This window comes from Helicoverpa zea, chromosome 13, assembly GCF_022581195.2.
Source record: "Helicoverpa zea isolate HzStark_Cry1AcR chromosome 13, ilHelZeax1.1, whole genome shotgun sequence".
NCBI lineage: Eukaryota > Metazoa > Arthropoda > Insecta > Lepidoptera > Noctuidae > Helicoverpa > Helicoverpa zea.
The window spans coordinates 11694659-11712733 of NC_061464.1; the positions used below are offsets into that span (position 1 = coordinate 11694659).

General features: G+C 38.4%; 1 protein-coding gene across 1 annotated transcript in view; it reads right to left on the reverse strand.

Moving 5' to 3' along the window:
• Positions 1–5875: 5875 nt before the first annotated feature.
• LOC124636077 (dynein axonemal heavy chain 1-like) overlaps positions 5876–18075 on the reverse strand; it is a 94384-nt gene continuing 82184 nt past the window's right edge. Inside the window, exons 73-86 of the mRNA XM_047172028.1 lie at positions 17788–17887; positions 17324–17456; positions 16728–16861; positions 16025–16166; positions 15593–15717; positions 14868–15032; positions 12964–13116; positions 10367–10502; positions 9669–9804; positions 8987–9082; positions 8587–8717; positions 7782–7963; positions 7217–7346; positions 5876–6795 (exon numbers count right to left, since the gene is read on the reverse strand). Of these exons, the coding sequence (XP_047027984.1) occupies positions 6581–6795; positions 7217–7346; positions 7782–7963; positions 8587–8717; positions 8987–9082; positions 9669–9804; positions 10367–10502; positions 12964–13116; positions 14868–15032; positions 15593–15717; positions 16025–16166; positions 16728–16861; positions 17324–17456; positions 17788–17887 (1978 nt within the window). The 3' untranslated portion in view covers positions 5876–6580. The remainder of the gene's footprint in view (positions 6796–7216; positions 7347–7781; positions 7964–8586; positions 8718–8986; positions 9083–9668; positions 9805–10366; positions 10503–12963; positions 13117–14867; positions 15033–15592; positions 15718–16024; positions 16167–16727; positions 16862–17323; positions 17457–17787; positions 17888–18075) is intronic.

Consider the following 18075-nt stretch of genomic DNA (forward strand, 5'->3'; position numbering starts at 1 on the left):
AAAACTACTAAGCCGATTTAAATGTTTGATACATAGATAGCTTAGAGGAAAGATAATATTTCAGTATTCCATTGCTCTTTACACACTGTCTACGTCTCTTTTCTTTCATTTTTCTTTCGCAGGTATGCTGGAAGAGATTTCTTTAGAAATAAGCATTACCGCCTACCTTTGTAAATTCTTTCTTGCCTGTCTTCTTTCTTTATTATGTGTGTGTACAAAAATTTAAAATAAAATAAAATAAATAAAATAATGATTAGATCTTACTTCCCAAAATTGTAATTAAATTCTAAATGACTTTTAGCTTTCCTAAATCTCAAGATAGTTTGAACTAGAGCGAATTAAAAATAGCCATTTTAATGAAGAAAACATTAATTTCGACTAGCTAAATAAGACTCTTTATGAAACAAGTGGTGCTGTTAAAGTGCAGTAAAACGACTTAGTTCTGGAACCCGAGAGTAAATTGCATTAGCCTCGGACGCTGCAGGTAAGTGCATCTAATTGTTGCATCTGTGACACTATTTTATTGCGAACAGTTTTTAGTTTTGAAGTAGTTTTCTTTGAAAGATTTTGTTGCAATTAGAGTGCGTTTTTTAAGAAAGTGTTACTAGGTGACCAATTAGTTTTCGGACACGCTTTGTTTTGAGAATGACCCTCTAACCCGACCCGGGTTGCTTAGACTGGTTGCCAGTCTTTCTGCCTTCTGACCATCTTCTGACCATCCATAACGACTGCCAAAGTTGTTCAAATGACGGCCGCTCCGAATACTGAGTTACTCGTCATGACAAGATCACTACAAGACTATAATGGCCAGCTTCAACGGTTACTGGTAAGTCTCTGAACGTCTGAAGTCCTATCACGAACTTATCTGACAGATAAACTAAAACTTTTTGTTTCACAGGTCTCGTATATCTGGCACTTTATCGGTAACCAGTAAAACCATAGTAACGCTTTCATTGTAATTCACCTTATCTGTATAACGCTGCGTTCACACTGAACATCTATGTACATATACATATTTAAGCCGAATCTTCAACCCGAACGCACGTGGAAACTCATACATATAGATTATAATTTATATTGTGACAACCTTATACTGCAGAAGTCAGATGGACGTCTAGTGAACGTATAGTGTAGAATGACCTTTAGTATTGAGATAAATTATTGTTGGTGACCGATACGTAAATTAAAAAAGTTGCTACTTAGTTATAAAAACTTAGGTTTTTGCCGTTTTTATAACTGAGTAGATTTTTTTGGCTTATGTTTAACTGATCAGCAGATATAGTAACTAATAGCAGACAAAAATAGTAAATGATCACCAATAAAACTCGCATTTTAAGGCGACGAATTGGTCAACAATAATTCCATAACCGGCACGCGCATCTAAGGCGCCAAAAGGGGTCGGAGCGTCTGAGCGGGGCGAGGATAACAATACGCGCGCTAGCTTATAAGTAAAAGTCGTAAGCGACAAAATGGTTTTGTAATTTTATTATTTAGAAATGATAATTTGATAAAAATTCCTTCTACAATTTTAAAGAGTATGTACATACTCAACTACTAAAAAAGTTAAGAGGCTTAAATCGGTCCCGTTTGCCCATAATATGTGAATCTCTTTTTAAAAAGAGGTATGTTTGATATATTTTTCTCTGTTATAAAAGTTACTTAATCATGTTTCTACGTCTAACAAAATAAGGTTTATATCATGAACTTCCGGGTAACCAAGTTGTATTTCGACCCGTTTTGTATTTACTGAGAAAAAATGAGATCCTTGGCGCCAAAAATTCCAATTCGTCCTCTTAATCTATACATATAATAAATCTGTAGAAAAGTAATTTTTGTACATTGAAGAAATTGACAAAAAAAATAGCCAGCATGTTAAAGGATAACTAACAGAACCCATTTCCATCATTTTTGTCATTTTTGTCTGTTTGTCTGTTTATCTGTTTGTTTGTTCGGGATTCACGTAAAATCTACGAATTAAATGCAGACAATGCTTATATACAAAAAATCTACGTAACTTGGGGTATTACTTAGATTTTGTTTCATCGAAATCGATTCACTCTATCAAAAGATATGATTAATTTTGTGAATTCAAGATGTAAAATATTACGACACGCAATCTATTTGTCAAAACTGTACATTTGAATGTTGTACTTATATTAGTTGATCGGCCTATTATTAATCTTAACACAGAAAATCACACCTTTATAAGTAACTTCGGAAGAAAAAAAAATATGACAAATTGTTATGATGTTTAGCCAAGGTTAAAGTAGCTCCATCTATGGTAAATAAAATCATCAACTTTGTCAAAGGAGCGAGGTGGTAAATGACAATATTACCATACATTCTTTATAGAGGATTATTATTTCAACAGATGGAGTTGTGTATTTTCCGTAATTCACCATATTTTAACACGTAGTGTAATTTTTCGATAGACATTTCAATAGTGTTTGTCAGTTTGCCGTGCCACATCAAAATCCAACTATAATTATTACCTTGATGAAAAGAAAATTAATAGTTCTCAGCCAAATTTAAAACGGTGCCATCTAAATTATTTTTTGAACATTATGTCAAAAATGATGACTTTAGTGGAACAATTAATTATCATTTAAAGTTACAGATGGGGTTCATATCAGGATTTTTTCATAAACATAGTTTAGCTTATCTTCCACTAATGTGGTGGCCTTAAAACAAATTACTTTGAGTGAGTAGTATTAAGTAGACCTTAATTATTTTTTCTGATGCAAAATATGTAAACTTAATCCTAGAAGAAATGAGGATCTATCTCTAGCAAGCGCTGCTAAGCGTGAGGAAGGTAATGTAGGATTCTGTAGCTTTAAAAACAAGCCCAGATACAAAGTGCAGATAAGAAATGCTTTATGCATCTGAAAACGTACAAATTACGCGCCGCATACCAGAGACATGCTTACTTTCAACTTCTGATCGCAAATACACTGTTCACGATTACGAACAGTCTCAGTAAGACCCGAGCCAAGTCTAAAAAAACACCTTTTATATAAAACTACGTTTGATGTCATTCAATCACAAAAGCAGAATTGTTCTCTGTTGCAAATCCTATCCACCTATATCCTATCCTAATCCAGCATGCATTGCAGGTGTGCATTGCACAAAAACCAATGGTATCCTATTCGAGAAGTCAAAAGAGTCGGCCTGCCAACGTCAGCTTCTGCGCTAAGCAAGTGTTCTTAATAGTACCATCAGAATTACATTCATCGTTGAATGAGGTGAATAAATTTTCAGAAACCACAATAACAGTAGGAGCCAAAGCGTATGATCGCTTCATAGAGCTCTGATTGGCCCCAGGTGACCAAGTCAGGTCTGATTTGTTCGTTCATCAGATCTTTGAAAGTGTTTCGGTGGATACTTACTGTCGTCCTGTTTACGTGTGACACAAAATATGGTATATAAACGTCCTCCGCAAGAGCGAAATTTTCCCGGTGTGCGGTAGTGACGCACAGTATACAACATTTATGTTTCTTTTGATTTGCTGGCTCCACCAAGAAATGACAAATTGCGAGCGTACATTCTGAAAATCTTGGCAAAACTGCAGGTTTCAAGTACGAACACATGAAGTGGACTGTCACAGATACGTACATTTTGCCTATTCGTGAACTAATGCAAACATTTCGGTGGAGTCCCGGCTTAGGCCTCCCCCACATTAGGCGTGCGCGATCCTCGGGCGTGTGAGTAACGCGGGCGCCGCACGTGCGTCGCGAGCGCGTTGCGTGAGCGTCACGTTTTGCTGCCCTGCGGCGGCGGCGCTGGCAGCGCGCTCGCGGCGCGCACGCGCCGCTCTCCTTGACGTTTAACTGCTAAGGCGTTTAGCGGGCGGCGGGGATAGCGGGCGAAGGGGTAAGAACGCAACTCGAGCGCCGCGTGCTCGCCGCGAGCGCGTCGCTTGCACTTTTCACACATGCCGCTGAGCAGCAAAACGCGACGTTCACGCAGCGCGCTCGCGACGCCCGCGCTACTCACACGCCCGAGGATCACGCACGCCTAATGTGGGGTCAGCCTTACCATGAGTAAGTGAAACTATCCTACCCTATGCGCCTGCTGATGATGATGACTCATTTTATCATCCATCCAGCTATTCCCCAACTATGTTGGTGTTGGCTTCCAGTCACCGAATCTGTTTGAGTACCAATATTTTGCTTGGAGCGACTACCTATCTACAATCCAGTCAACTACACAAGACGATATCCATATTATGGTAAGACTGACAGACTTTCTGGCTTCTGATTAGTCGCAGCAGCTGCAGAAAATGTACAAATGACAGCTTTGTCAGACTCAAAGCATGTAGACATAGATTATAGCTGTTTCCTGTGAAAATTACTTACGCACCATACGTAATAATTTTCCAAATTGGCTGAACAACGACACAAACTTTACTTCTTTTGTTTAGATAAATGGTCACATCCACAACACAACCTTGATCAATGAATCTATGCGACTGCTAAGTGCTAATCCTAATTATACTGTCACGTGAAAGAATGCACCTACGGGATAAGTAGTATTTTGACGATTCTATATTGCCCACGCAGACGAAGTTGCGGGCAACAGCTAGTGTAAAACTATAACCAAAGTTTTAACACTTTGCTATCCTATTTAAGTGAAATTACTCCAAAATAAATCATGCGTAAGTCAAAAATAGTAAATGATCACCAAAATTAAACCACCATTAAACCACCATTTTAAAGTAAGATTATAACCAAAGTTTTTAAATTCTGCTATCCTATTTAAGCAAAATGAGTCCAAATAAAGCATTGTTATCCCAAAAGTAGTAAATGATCACCAAAAGTAGTAAATGATCACCAAAAGTAGTAAATGATCATCAAAATTATACCAGCATTTTAATATAAAATGATAATCAAAGTGTTTACATCTTGCTATCCTGTTTAAGTAAACTGACTCCAAAAAAATAAGTTCGGCCTGATACAATAAATGTAATAACATTATGGGGACCCTTTTCCTGGTCTAGGGTGGAAAATTGTCTATTGCATGCCTCTAAACAGTGCGATAAGAGTGTGTTTTCGAGGGAGTGTATTGAGAAACACATTGTTCTTCTTCTTTCTCCTGCCCTGTTCCCAATTTTACTTGGGGTCGGCGCAATATGTCATTTTCTTCCATTTTCCCCTGTCACTCGTCATACTGACACTCACGCATGCATTGCAAATTGCAAGCCGGACACAACTTAATATGGCATCATAATACTTTATTTGGTAATAAGCCTACATTTTATGGAAATCACAGTGACTTATTTAGGCAAAAATAATACATTAATTTGGTTGTCAAGAGTTGGTGATCATTTACTTAATTTGGTGGTCGAATACAATTTAAAGTGAAGTCGTGACTAAAATAGCTGGTACTAATACATTTTTAGGCTTTATTTTTCTGGTGTTCAGTAGATATTTCTGGTTACAAAACTAAGGGTATCAAAGCATTTTATGGTGGTCATTATATTTGTTCCCGATTTTTTTTTATTAAACCAGAATTTAACACTGAGCGATTTATATTCGACACAACGCGAACGGCGCGCGGCGGGAAGAGTACTATGTCCGTCCTTGGCGGTCGACGGACGCCATCTATTGGTCACTGCGAGCGTCTTCGGGAAGCACTCGATACGAACCAAAGGGCGCTGCGGTAGTAGTTATAATGGCGTGTCGAATCAAAAATAGACAGTCAATTTTGCTATTTTTTTATGAAAATAAGCAAAGTTTTTAAGGGAAAAATAACTTATTAATTCTATTGATTATTTTAAAAATATCTTCATTGAAAAAGGAATTGACACTTCAAGAAATTCTTAATACAGAAAGGGCAGATGCAGTATTTATGTCAAGTACCAAATAAAACAAGTAAATAACAATTAATCATTTATTTATTAAAACACTAACACAAATAACAATAGAACATCATAATATAAAATCATTTTACATAACAAAAAAACTACTGACAACAGTAAATTCTCGTTACAAAGTCGTTTTAATTATAACATTGGTTTTAAAATGTTTAAAGCATTTCTAAAACGCCATGAATACAGATTATTGCATATTTATCAAGTATATTGTAAGAACATAGCCGTGTTTCCAATCATGCATTGCGCAAAGTTGCGCAAACTGATATTATCATTATTTGAAATGGGCATATACTTATTAATCATTATTAGGCACATGTTTTTTAATGTTATCCAGAAACAGTTATAATGAAGTAGACTAAATTAACATTACTGCGCAAAATTGCGCAACCTATTTATCGTGTATTTCTACCATTAACAATACATATAGAGTAAGATAAATAGCCTTCATACTAAAACCTTACTTAATAATCGAGAGCGCAAAACAGCATAACGTCTTGTAGGTATGTGAATTTCCATCAGAGTATTGCCCAAAACTTATTATATTCCATTATTATCAATGGGTATTTATTAATAGTAACCACGAACAGTTATCAAAGAAAAGTACTAAATCAAGTTATTGCGCAAAATTGCGCAACTTATTTATCGTGTATTTCTACTATTAGCAAGCATATGAAGTTAGGAAAATTGCATTTAATACTGAAATATGGCCTAATAATCGAGTGCGCAAAACAGCGCAACGCCTCGTTTGATCCAATGCGACTGCGGTTTATGCGTGTTAAGCTCTATGGTCATCACGTAGTTGGTGGAATGTCCAGTAGTGGACAGAGTACCAGCCCGCAGTAACGTCTTGTATGTGGGACACTCGTACAGATTCTGTTGTAGACGGTGGTTCTGTTCCGGTTTCATGTAGAGAATCGCCATTTCTGGGGGGGACAATAAATATTTGGTATAATTGGTGTCGTGGAGATTTTAGTAATTGAGGATTAATCAATTTAGGAAATCACAAGGCTAAACACTTTTTTTTAGTTTTAGCCGCATTAAACGATTTTAAAATAAAGTAAGACGCTGGTTGATCGCTATCGCGCGATCAAGAGTCATCGCTTCATACCTAGAATAAAACAAAGTCGCTTTTTCTGTCCCTATATCCCTATGTCCCTTTGTAAGCTTAAATCTTCAAAACTACGCAACAGATTTTGATGTGTTTTTTTAATAGATAGATTGATTAGAGAGGAAGTTTTATGTAAAATATTATTTAATTAAATAGTGGGGAAAGTTTGTAATCTGGGGTTCTGGGGCGGGTCGCTAGTTTGACCGGTAAATAAGCAGGTATATAGTGGTACATACGCGTGTGCAGCTCCTTGGGCTTGCTCTCCTCGAGCGACATGTCTCCACTGTTCCACCGCGCCCCCTCCAGGAACAGCCCGCGCACGCAGCACCCGTCCTCCGGCTTCTTCTGCGGCGCCTGCTGTAGTGCCTGATAAAACAAGTAAACAAAAATATAAATATACACACATACAAGACACCAACACTCACATGAACAATGAAATGTCGTTAAGTATAATTATAATTCAGTAAAAGTTACTGTTTATAATGATATTATTTTATTCTATTTTGTTGTCGTGTTAATTTGTATAGTGTACCCATTTATTTTTTAATTTTTTGGTCAATTTATTTGTGTAATGAGGAAGAGGACAACCGAAGAAACGATGGATGGATTGTGTGAAAGTGGATACGATTAGAAAGAACGTTACTTGTGAGATGAAGGGAGATAGTCTCAGTATGGAAGAAGAAAACATGGCGCCGACCCCCAAACAAAATTGGGATAAGGGCAGGAGGATGATGACGAATGGTCAATTTACTTGTGTCTGTTATTATTTGTGCCGAATAAATGTCTTATTTAAATACATACCTCAAAAGCATAAGCAATCGTGTCGATAGCTATGACATGTTTCCTGGCGTAGTTCTGCAGAGCGCCGGTGAGGAACGCCTGGGGGAAGTAAAAGCCAGAGATCCAGAACACCTTGGGGATGCCGCTGGCTGCCCACTCTTGCATGAACTGCACTCGGAGACACAGGTCTTTCACCCATGCAGCTGGATGAAAGGAATATATGGTTTGATAAGGCTGCGCATCCACGACCGATTTTTATAGAAGAATAATAGAACACACTGTTAACAATAGAGCTACGCACACGTCCTACAAAAATTCGGTCAATCTTAGTAAAAACATCTTTCAAAAAATAGATCGGATTATCTGTCCTGTCTCTGGTGTACGGCAAACGAAGATGAGATACAGGCTATCCCATAACGGCATGGACTAAGTCATTTGTCAACGTTTGCTTAGAAAAACGGGGAAGTTTTACGGCCAAAGTTATTAAAAATAAATAGCAATGACATTCAAAGTGTCATAAACAAGAAAACAACACAAGTAACGACAAAACTATAGATTTTATTTTCGAATAGCAATAGAACATCTTCGGCAGTCATTACGGGTTATCAGAAGCCAGTAAGTCTGACAGCCAGTCTTGGTATTGGGTTGCCCGAGTACCTGGGTTGAGGAGGTCAAATAGGACAGTCGATCCTTGTAAAACACTGGTTCTCAGCTGCATCCGGTTAGACTGGAAACTGACCCCAACATAATTGGAAAAAAAGGCTCGAAAGAATAATTGAGTCATAATTGTATTAATAAAACTTGTAAATACTACGGAATAACTTACCCAGTGGTTTGAGCGAAGGATACGCCATGGAACTCCACATGCCAGGCACTATATTTTTGGACAGACTGTCGGCCATATTCTCAAGAGCCTCAGACATCACCACCAAACCTTTGAGAGCTTTTAGTAAATCCCTGTAATCATTTACAATCGTAATTTGAAATCGTGAGCGAGCTGGTCAATTATCAGCCTTATGTAGGTATAAATAGAGCTTCTAATAAAAGTTTTCAATTCCAAAAATGTAATGCACCCATTTTATCAGTTTTTCAAGAAACCTCTTGTCGTCACGGAACATTGCGCTAGTCGGTATGTAAAAACAAGGTATTATTAACACGAAGAGTATTCGCTACATGTGTCATGTGTATGTGTCAAGAATTTAGTTGAGTAATACAATTGTACTTACTTGAGCGATGTGCTTATGATGCCCAGCAGTTTGTTGTAGCGGTTAGCTTCCTGTATCAGCACCGTATTCAGAGACTCCTTGTAAGACACCGGGTACCTGTACATAATCAGATTTCATTTATATATTACTTATTTATTTATTTAGTTTCGGATGGCACGTTAAACTGTAGGTCCCGGCTGTCAGAAGTCAGTAAGTCTGACGCCAGTCTAGCTAAGGGGTATCGGGTTGCCCGGGCAACTGGGTTGAGGAGGTCAGATAGGCAGTCGCTTCTTGTAAAGCACTGGTACTCAGCTGAATCCGGTTAGACTGGAAGCCGACCCCAACATGCTTGGGAAAAAGGCTCGGAGGATGATATTTATTTAGTTACATGGTGGAGCTGCTTATCTGACCTCCTTGATACTGCAATTGATAACTGCCAAGAAAGAATGTAAAAATAAAAGCCGCAATCTCCAATTTAACGTGCCTAAAAATGGAGTAAATCGCCATGTCAAGATGGTCACCAATCCACGGAACAACCATGGATCGAATCAAGATTTGCTTTAAGCGACGTGCTACAGTAAAAAAAAATATTAATAGTAGTTTAGTCCACTAACTTTGTTGGGGACGGTGATTTAAACCTGGTACTTTTTCAAAACCACGTTTTATAATAAGGTGGTATACGTTTTGATAATAATAAACTTACGCGGTAGCAATATGTTCGGCGTCTAGTGGTTTGGGCAGAACGCGGATGATGTCATTCGCAGCGTTCTCTATGATCTGCTCTATGGACGCACCTTCACCTGCCGCTATCTCTTTGGGCTGAAGGTCGCGGAGTGTGACTAGAGAATTTACGATATATTGTAACAGTAGGTATTATACATAAAAGTAAAACTACGTACTACGTAAAAGTTAGCAAAACATCAACTTTATTTTCTTAACTAGCTTCTGCCAGCGGTTTCACCCGCATCCCGTGGGAACTACTTCCCGTACCGGGATAAAAAGTAGCCAGCAGTTGAAAGAAATTTTCAAATCGGACCAGTAGTTCCTGAGATTAGCGCGTTCAAACAAACAAACAAACTCTTCAGCTTTATAATATTAGTATAGATAGTATAGATCAAACACCCAGTTTGTTTGTTTATCCGATTGCAAGAGCTTAGTTTAAGTATAATGCGGTCTAATTGATTGCGGTCTTTAGAAAATACGGTAACTGAACCATTTTAGCTGTTAAATCTCACATTTGACCAATGTGCGGCGATTATACGTCTGGTTATAGTTAAATGGTGCAACTACCCGTATTTGTACATTTTTTTCCTGGAACATTAATCTTCTACTACTGTTATATTATTGGTTGAAAACCTGTTGAAGAAGTCGTGTCAGTGTGTACGTCACGTGGTCACTCACAGAGGTTGTAGTTGGTCTCGGTCATGGCGTAGCTGATGTTCGCGTTGGCGTGGAGGCCGAACAGCGAGGGGTCATCGTTCAGAGGTAAAGTACGGATGTATTTCGTGTAGTCTTCTATGTTTGCAGCCGGGGGTTGCTGTAACATGATAGTTGATACTTTACTAGTAAACTATGGAACTGACTAGTGACTAAAAGTAGCAATAATTCATACCAGACTAGATTTCACCCGCGATTACGTCATCTCCTATCTCTGTCTCGACGGTACCATTTATCTCTATGCCAAATTTCATCTCAATCGGTTCAACCGTTTTACCGTTAGTTTGAAAGTGTAAAACATTTACTTTCCTATTTATATGTCACTATACGACAACTGTTTCGGATCAGTTCTACCACTTGTTCCCAACAAAAACATAGAAAGTGGTAATGAGTTACGAGGAGCCGTATTTTGCAAAATTAAAGTTGAAATTTAAATGCGCTAAAAATAAAAAAATAAACTTTTACTGTAACTTTACTGATTTATGTTTTAAAAGCTTGTCGCGAGATTTAAGTACTCGTATTTACTTTCTTAGTAAAATCGCGACAAGCTTTTAAAACATAAATCAGTAAAGTTACAGTAAAAGTTTATTTTTTTATTTTTAGCGCATTTAAATAAAAGCTTGTTTTTAAAGATTTTTTTACCTCAATTTATTTTATACTTTTTAGTTTTGATTTGGTAAAGTGCACTTTATTCTACTTGCCTGTCATGGGATACCCATAGGTATGGATGGGATTGAAAAAAATAGGTTATTCACCATTTTGTAGCGGCGGCTATCTTGGATTTTTATTTCGTAAAGTGCGATGTGTTCTACTTGTCAATCCCTTTCATTTGATACCCATATTGTATAGGTACTTTAAAAATAACTAGTCCGCCATCTTGTATATTTAGACATGTTGGATTTAGGATGACGTCACATAGCTTAACATGCATTGTCATCCAAACTAAACATGTATGCAAAATTGCAGCTCAATCGGTTGAGGGCAAGTGCCTTAAAATTGAGTTGTAAAATTCCACCCGAACACACATAGTTACATACATACATACATACATACATACATACATTGCAAGTTAAATAAAAGCTTGTAAAAACTGCTCATTTTCGGCTGTTTTTAGGGTTCCGTACCCAAAGGGTTCTGTACAACTTACGTGGTCGTGAATCTCTTAGGGAACTGTTTAAAAACATTAATATTATGACCTTGCCTTGCCAATTTATATATGAAAATATCATGTATGTTAGGAAAAACCTACATTTGTTTGATAAAATATGTGATAGACATAATTATAACACTCGAAATAAAAATAAAATAGCCATCCCGCAGTTTAGACTATCTAAAGTACATACATCTTTCATGGGATATTGTGTCAAATGTTATAATAAAATACCAGACAACATTCTAGAACTAAATGACATGCGGTTTAAAGCTCATATAAAAGCCACACTTTGTAAAAACGCATATTATAAATTAGAAGATTATATTCAAAATAAAAATGCTTGGAAACATGCTGGTCCTGCTCCATAGGACGCACTGACAGTATCAAATTTTAGCGAATTTAAAATTACACCCGCTAGTAAGATTGTGTTATTCTTTTGATTGTTTGTTTGTAACTTTGTACAAAAATATAAACTGATTTGTAAATGTGAACACCATGTAGCATTTTAATCTTTTTTATTATTATTTATTCTCATATTCTTTGTCTATTGTGATTCTACATGATCTTTGCATGTTATTATAGTATGTATCAATACATACAATCTGTAATACCTATTATTTTTAAAAAGAGTAACCATGGAGTTTCTTGCCCGTTCTTCTCCATAGGAAGCTACTTTTGGAATGGGCAGTTACAGCCTTTTTATCGTCCCACTGCTGGGCACAGGCCTCCTCTCACAGGGAGAAGGATTGAGCATTAATCACCACGCTTGCTCAATGCGGGTTGGTGATTTCAGACTATATAGTCCAGGTTTCCTCAAGATGTTTTCCTTCACCTTTTTTATCAGCCATTGGTGTCTAAGATATACTTAGAAAGTACATACAAACTTAGAAAAGTTGCATTGGTACTTGCCTGACCTGGATTCGAACCCGCGCCCTCACACTCGAGAGGTTGGTTCTTTGCCCACTAGGCCACCACGACTTTTTTACTAGGCCACCACGACTTTTTTTTTTTTGGAATGGGCAACTAGAATCAACTTTATTTATATTTTTTGACGTTCATAAGTGCTTGTGAAAGCCTAAATGAAATAAATGATTTGACTTTGACTTTGACTTTGAAAGGGTAAAACGGGACCCTATTGTTTTCGCTCCTCTGTCCGTCCGCCCGTCTGTCACCGGGCTGTATCTCATGAACCGTGATAGTTAGAGACTTGGTATTTTCACAGATGATAACTAAATAAATACTGAAAACTAGAATAAAATAAAATATTTTGGGGGGCTCCCGTACAACAAACGTGTTCTTTTGCTCATTTTCTAAATAATGGTACGGAACCCTTCGTGCGCGATTCCGACTCGCACTTGGCCGCACTTTTTTTTATCTAAATAATGTACAGAACAGTATTGTGTGTAACCTGTCGATAAGCGCCGCTCTCGTCGAAGGTGTACCGGTCGGTGAGCACGGACAGCGTGTAGTAGTCCGCCAGCAGCGTGAGCAGGCAGCGCCGGTCCCAGTCGTCCGTCACGCGGCCGCCGTAGTTGATGTGTCCCGCCGTGTACGTTAACATCTGGGAAATATACGACTATAGTTATTGCATTCACATTAGAGGTACGAGGGCTGCCTTTTAAGTTGTGTCGTTTGAAATAAGTATAGATAATCCAATAGGTTATTACCGTTTATTATTTTTTTAAGAATACTTAGCGATATTTAATGCACTTTTGCATGCATTCAAATCAGTTTTTAAATATTTATTCCATTCCAAAGTGGGGGTAGTCAAAACGGCCGATTTGTATACGTCAACAGCTTCTTCAGGTGTGCTGAAAGGTAGTCCACGAAGAATTTTCTTAATTTTGGTTAATGTATTAAAATCATTAGTGCTTAAGTTACAGCTGTAAGGTGGATGATCCAATATTACAACATTTTGGGAACTCAAAAACATCGGTGTTTGGCGGGCGGTGCGCGAACTTGCATTGTCATGGTGCAGTATCATTCGAAGTCTTGGATAGTTTTTTCTAAATTCGGTGATGACTTTTGGCAAACAAACAATGGTATACGAGTCAGCGGTAACCATGTCGCGATATTTTAGTACAATAGTGGCGACACGATCACCCTTTGCCAAAAACGAGACAACCATTTTTTTTTAAGTGCTTTGCGAGCGTACGACTTTGGTCGGTTTTGGCTCGTCTTGGAAGACCTAGACAGCTGACTGCTGCTTAGAATCCGGATCATAAGCGTATATCCAGGACTTGTTATCACTAACTATATCATAGACCTGCTTTGACTCTCCTCGGTCGAATCGCTGCAGAGTTTGACGTCACCAACTTACTAGGGCTGTTTCTTGGTCGTCGCTAAGAAAATGTGGTATCCATGGAGAGATCATCTATCTTACGCCAAGTTCTTCGTGTAGGATATTTTTGACTGTGGTCCCTGAAATGCCCACGGATGCCTCTATTTCACCATATGCTACATGTCCGTCTGCGAGGATTAGCTGCCGCACAGCCTCGATATAAACTTGCATCATGGCGGTTTTTGGACGACCTTCACGAGGCTTGTCACTGAAGCTAGAGTGCCCAGGTTGAAATTCTAAATATCAGCGTTCTGCGGTCCTAAGGAATGGTGCTACATCACTAAATACAGAATTAATCTCTTTCTAGTACTGAAATCGCGACAATCCCCTTTTAAAGTTGTAGAAAATTATCGCACTCAAATTTTCCTTACACATTTCCATTTTTGCAACCGACCTGTCACCTTTGAATGGACGATACAATAAAACTATTCGACCTATTTAAAAACATTCTTTTGTTTTCGAATTCTAAATTCAAAAAGATTCAAATAGCATATATATATATTTTTAAAAATCGCGGGAGGTTACCAAACGACAGAACTTAAAAGGCAGCCTTACGTATGTGTGGCGTTACGCGAATGGATAGAGTGAGGAATGAGTATATAAGAGTCTGAAAGTAGCGCCGGTATCAGAAAAACTGCGTGGAAACCGGCTGTCATGGTATGGGCATGTGATGCGGAGGAATGAGAATCATGTTGTGAGGAAGATGATGAGTATGAATGTGGATGGATATAGTGGAAGAGGAAAACCAAAGAAACAATGTATGGATTGTGTGAAAGTAGGTATGGTAAGAAAGAATGATACTTGTGAGATGACGGCAGATAGAAGAGTATGGAAGGAGAAAACATGCTGCGCCGACCCCAAATAGAATTGAGATAAGGGCAGGAGGATGAGGATGATGAGTTATTTCATCGTCTTCCGAGCCTTTTCCCAACTCGTAGGGGATGTTGAACAGTAAGTAGAAGGCCACTCACCCTGAGCGGCACCTCGGAGTACTCGTTGAGGAACATGTGCAGCTGCGAGATGCAGATGCGCAGGTCGCCGTCCGTAAACTCGTAGGGGATGTTGAACCCCAGCGGCCCGAACTTGCGCCGCTCTAGTACCACGCCGTGGAATAGACATAGGGAAAACAGCAACCACTAGGAAGTAAGATATAATCACAGCTTGATATCTATACTTAATATTATAAAGCTGAAAAGTTGTTTGTTTGTTTGTTTGAACCCGTAAATCTCAGGAACTGCCGGTCCGATTTGAAAAATTCTTACGTGTTAAATAGCCCATTTATCAAAGAAGGCGTTTGCGGACGAATTATAGAAATACCAGTGACCCGCCCCGGCTTCGCACAATGGATATTATTATACATCCAAACCTTCCTCTTCAATCACACTATCTATTAAACAAACCGTATCAAAATCCGTTGCGAGTTTTAAATATTTAAGCATACGTACGCATAGGGGTATAGGGACAGAAAAAGCGACTTTGTGTTATACTATGTAGTGATTCTCTTGTAAACAGTTGTGAAGCTACCTCCAAACGTTCATAAAAATGTCACTCACACATGCAATAGTGAGTTTTGAGTTTTATGTCATTTTTATTAATGACTTCGAGATCCAAAATAGGCAGCTCTTGTAAGCTACAAATTCTCTGTAAAATAGTTTAGCTCTGTGAGAATAGTAGAAAAAAACAAAACGGCTAGTACCTTAAAATTAGGAACTTTCGGGTCCTGTGAGTGGAAGTACTCCATGAAGTCAGGAACTTGGTTCATGAATGCTTTTAACAGGTTCGCCTTTATTCCTCTAGGTGGCTCCACTGTCATCTTATAACCTGGGAGAATATCAAAATATTGTAGAAATACACACAAACATCCGAATTTATTACCTCTTCCTTTTTAGAGTTTGTATATTATCTTCATATAAGTTATAATGTTAATATATCCTTGTCACATAAATTATGATATTATAATCTTATATACAAAAATTAATTGCTGTTCATTAGTCTGTCTAAAACTCGAGAATGGCAGGACCGATGTGGCTTTTTTTGGTTTTAAAATTTTTGTGGAGGTCCTAGGAAGGTTTAAAGTATACGAAGTTCGCGGGATCAGCTAGTAAAGAAATAAAGTTTATTCACAGACCATTTTGCAGCAGTGCGACGGGGAAGAACGGAGAAGGTGTAGAAGTGAGCCAGAGACGGAAGTCCTTGTGCACCAGCTCCGGCTGAATGTGTTCCACGTTCAGCTCCAGGACAGGCATCCAGGATGGAGACAAGTGGCAGTTCTGGACAACAAAGTGACAATGTTATGTGGTCTTTTGGTCTTTTACAAGGGTGATATTTGCACAAAATCTGATTTTGTCACACTCATATCTAATCAATCAGTAAAAAGTAACATTATGAGATCATAAACTTATTTCGAAAAAACTAGTACATGTTTAATAAGCAAAATCTGAAATATTTCTTAAATAAATTAATAAATCATTTATATAAACAGCTCAGAAATATGATCTGCGTAGGTTGTGTTAAAGACTTTATATTTTGCAAGCAGTTTTGTTTTTAGAAACATGAACTTAAATAAAACAAACTTAATAAAACGTTTTATGTTGCAGCAAAACATTCCATTTTTTTTTTTTCATATTGTCTACTATTTGAAAATTGTAATCACCGTAGCAATTTAGGAAATAAATGAAAAATATTTGTCACACTTACAATATTTACCATAATTAAAGATAATAATAATGTTTTTTTATTTTTATAATCTAATATTTAAAAATGTAAATAATATGTTGTAAGATAAATAAATGCACTACCAAGATAATATTAATAGATCCTTTTCTCGTTACCTGGAAGAACACCCAGTTGCCGAAGTCACAGCCGACCCTCATCATGGCTTCAGCATACGGACCCTGACCCTGGCCTAGAGAGATGCTCTCAAACCGTTTGCCCATCTTCATCTTATCCGCGAACTTCAGTAGATCTGGTATATAAGTATTCTAAGTTCGTATGTACTTTCTTCGTATATTTTGGATACCAATGACCGTTATTTGGAGGGGATGTTAAAATGTAGGTCCCGGCTGTCATTGAACATCCTTGGCAAACGTTACGGGTAGTCAGAAGCCAGTAAGTTTGATGCCAGTCTAACCAAAAGGTATCGGGTTGCTCGGGTAACAGGATTGAGGAGGTCAGATAGGCAGTCGCTCCTTATAAAGCGCTGGTACTCAGCCGAATCCGGTTAGACTGAAAGCCGACCCCAACATAGTTGGGGAAGCGGCAGCGGCAAGTGCAGACGCTTTCAGATATCAATATCAGAAGGCGTTTTGGGGCTGTCTGTAAATTTGACCTTCAAAAAGTGCTGATTTTCAGCTTTCTTTGAATAAGTGACTTTTGATTTAGATATGGTGGCAGCTGGCATTCAAAAAGTACTATGAGTCTACATTACCGGCGGCCGGGTCGGTGCCTGTGGACAGCACGAAGATGATGGGCGCGAGAGGGTCGGACTCGGCGTACAGTGCCGCTAAGTCCGCCGGCTGCGGCTCCACGAACCGAGCGCCCAGCCCCGTCACCACGTAATCCTGGGACAATCAGCCATGATGCCTTTAGGCAATTGACTGTATTTCGGGTGGCACAGTAAACTGTAGGTCCCGGCTGTCATTGAATGAACATCCTTTGCAGTCGTTACGGGCAGTCAGAAGTCAGTTAGTCTGACACCAGTCCACATAAGGGATTTCTCGGGTTGAGAAGGTCAGATAGGCAGTTGCTCCTTGTAAAACACTGGTACTCAGCTGGATCCGGTTACACTGAAAAATGACCCCAATATAGTTGGGTAAAGGCACGGAAGATGAGGATGAGCCATGATACCTAGTTATAGCTCTTTTTAAAAGTATTTTTAAGTCTCTAGTTTACCTGTAATCCTGGGATCAGCTTATCAGGTCGAACACATTTCAGGACAAGAAGCTTCTGGAAGGTGTCATACTGGGTGTCCAACGGCTTCGGATATGGCAACCTGAAAACATTATTTTCTTTTATGACAGTTCTCCAATAGTCATCATCGTCATTATCGTCTCAGACATAGAACGTCCACTGCTGAACATAGGCCTCTCCCTTAAATCTCCACAGATACCTGTTGGAGGCGACCTGCACTCAGCGTATTCCGGCGACTTTCACCCATAACACAAGTTAATTAATAACTTA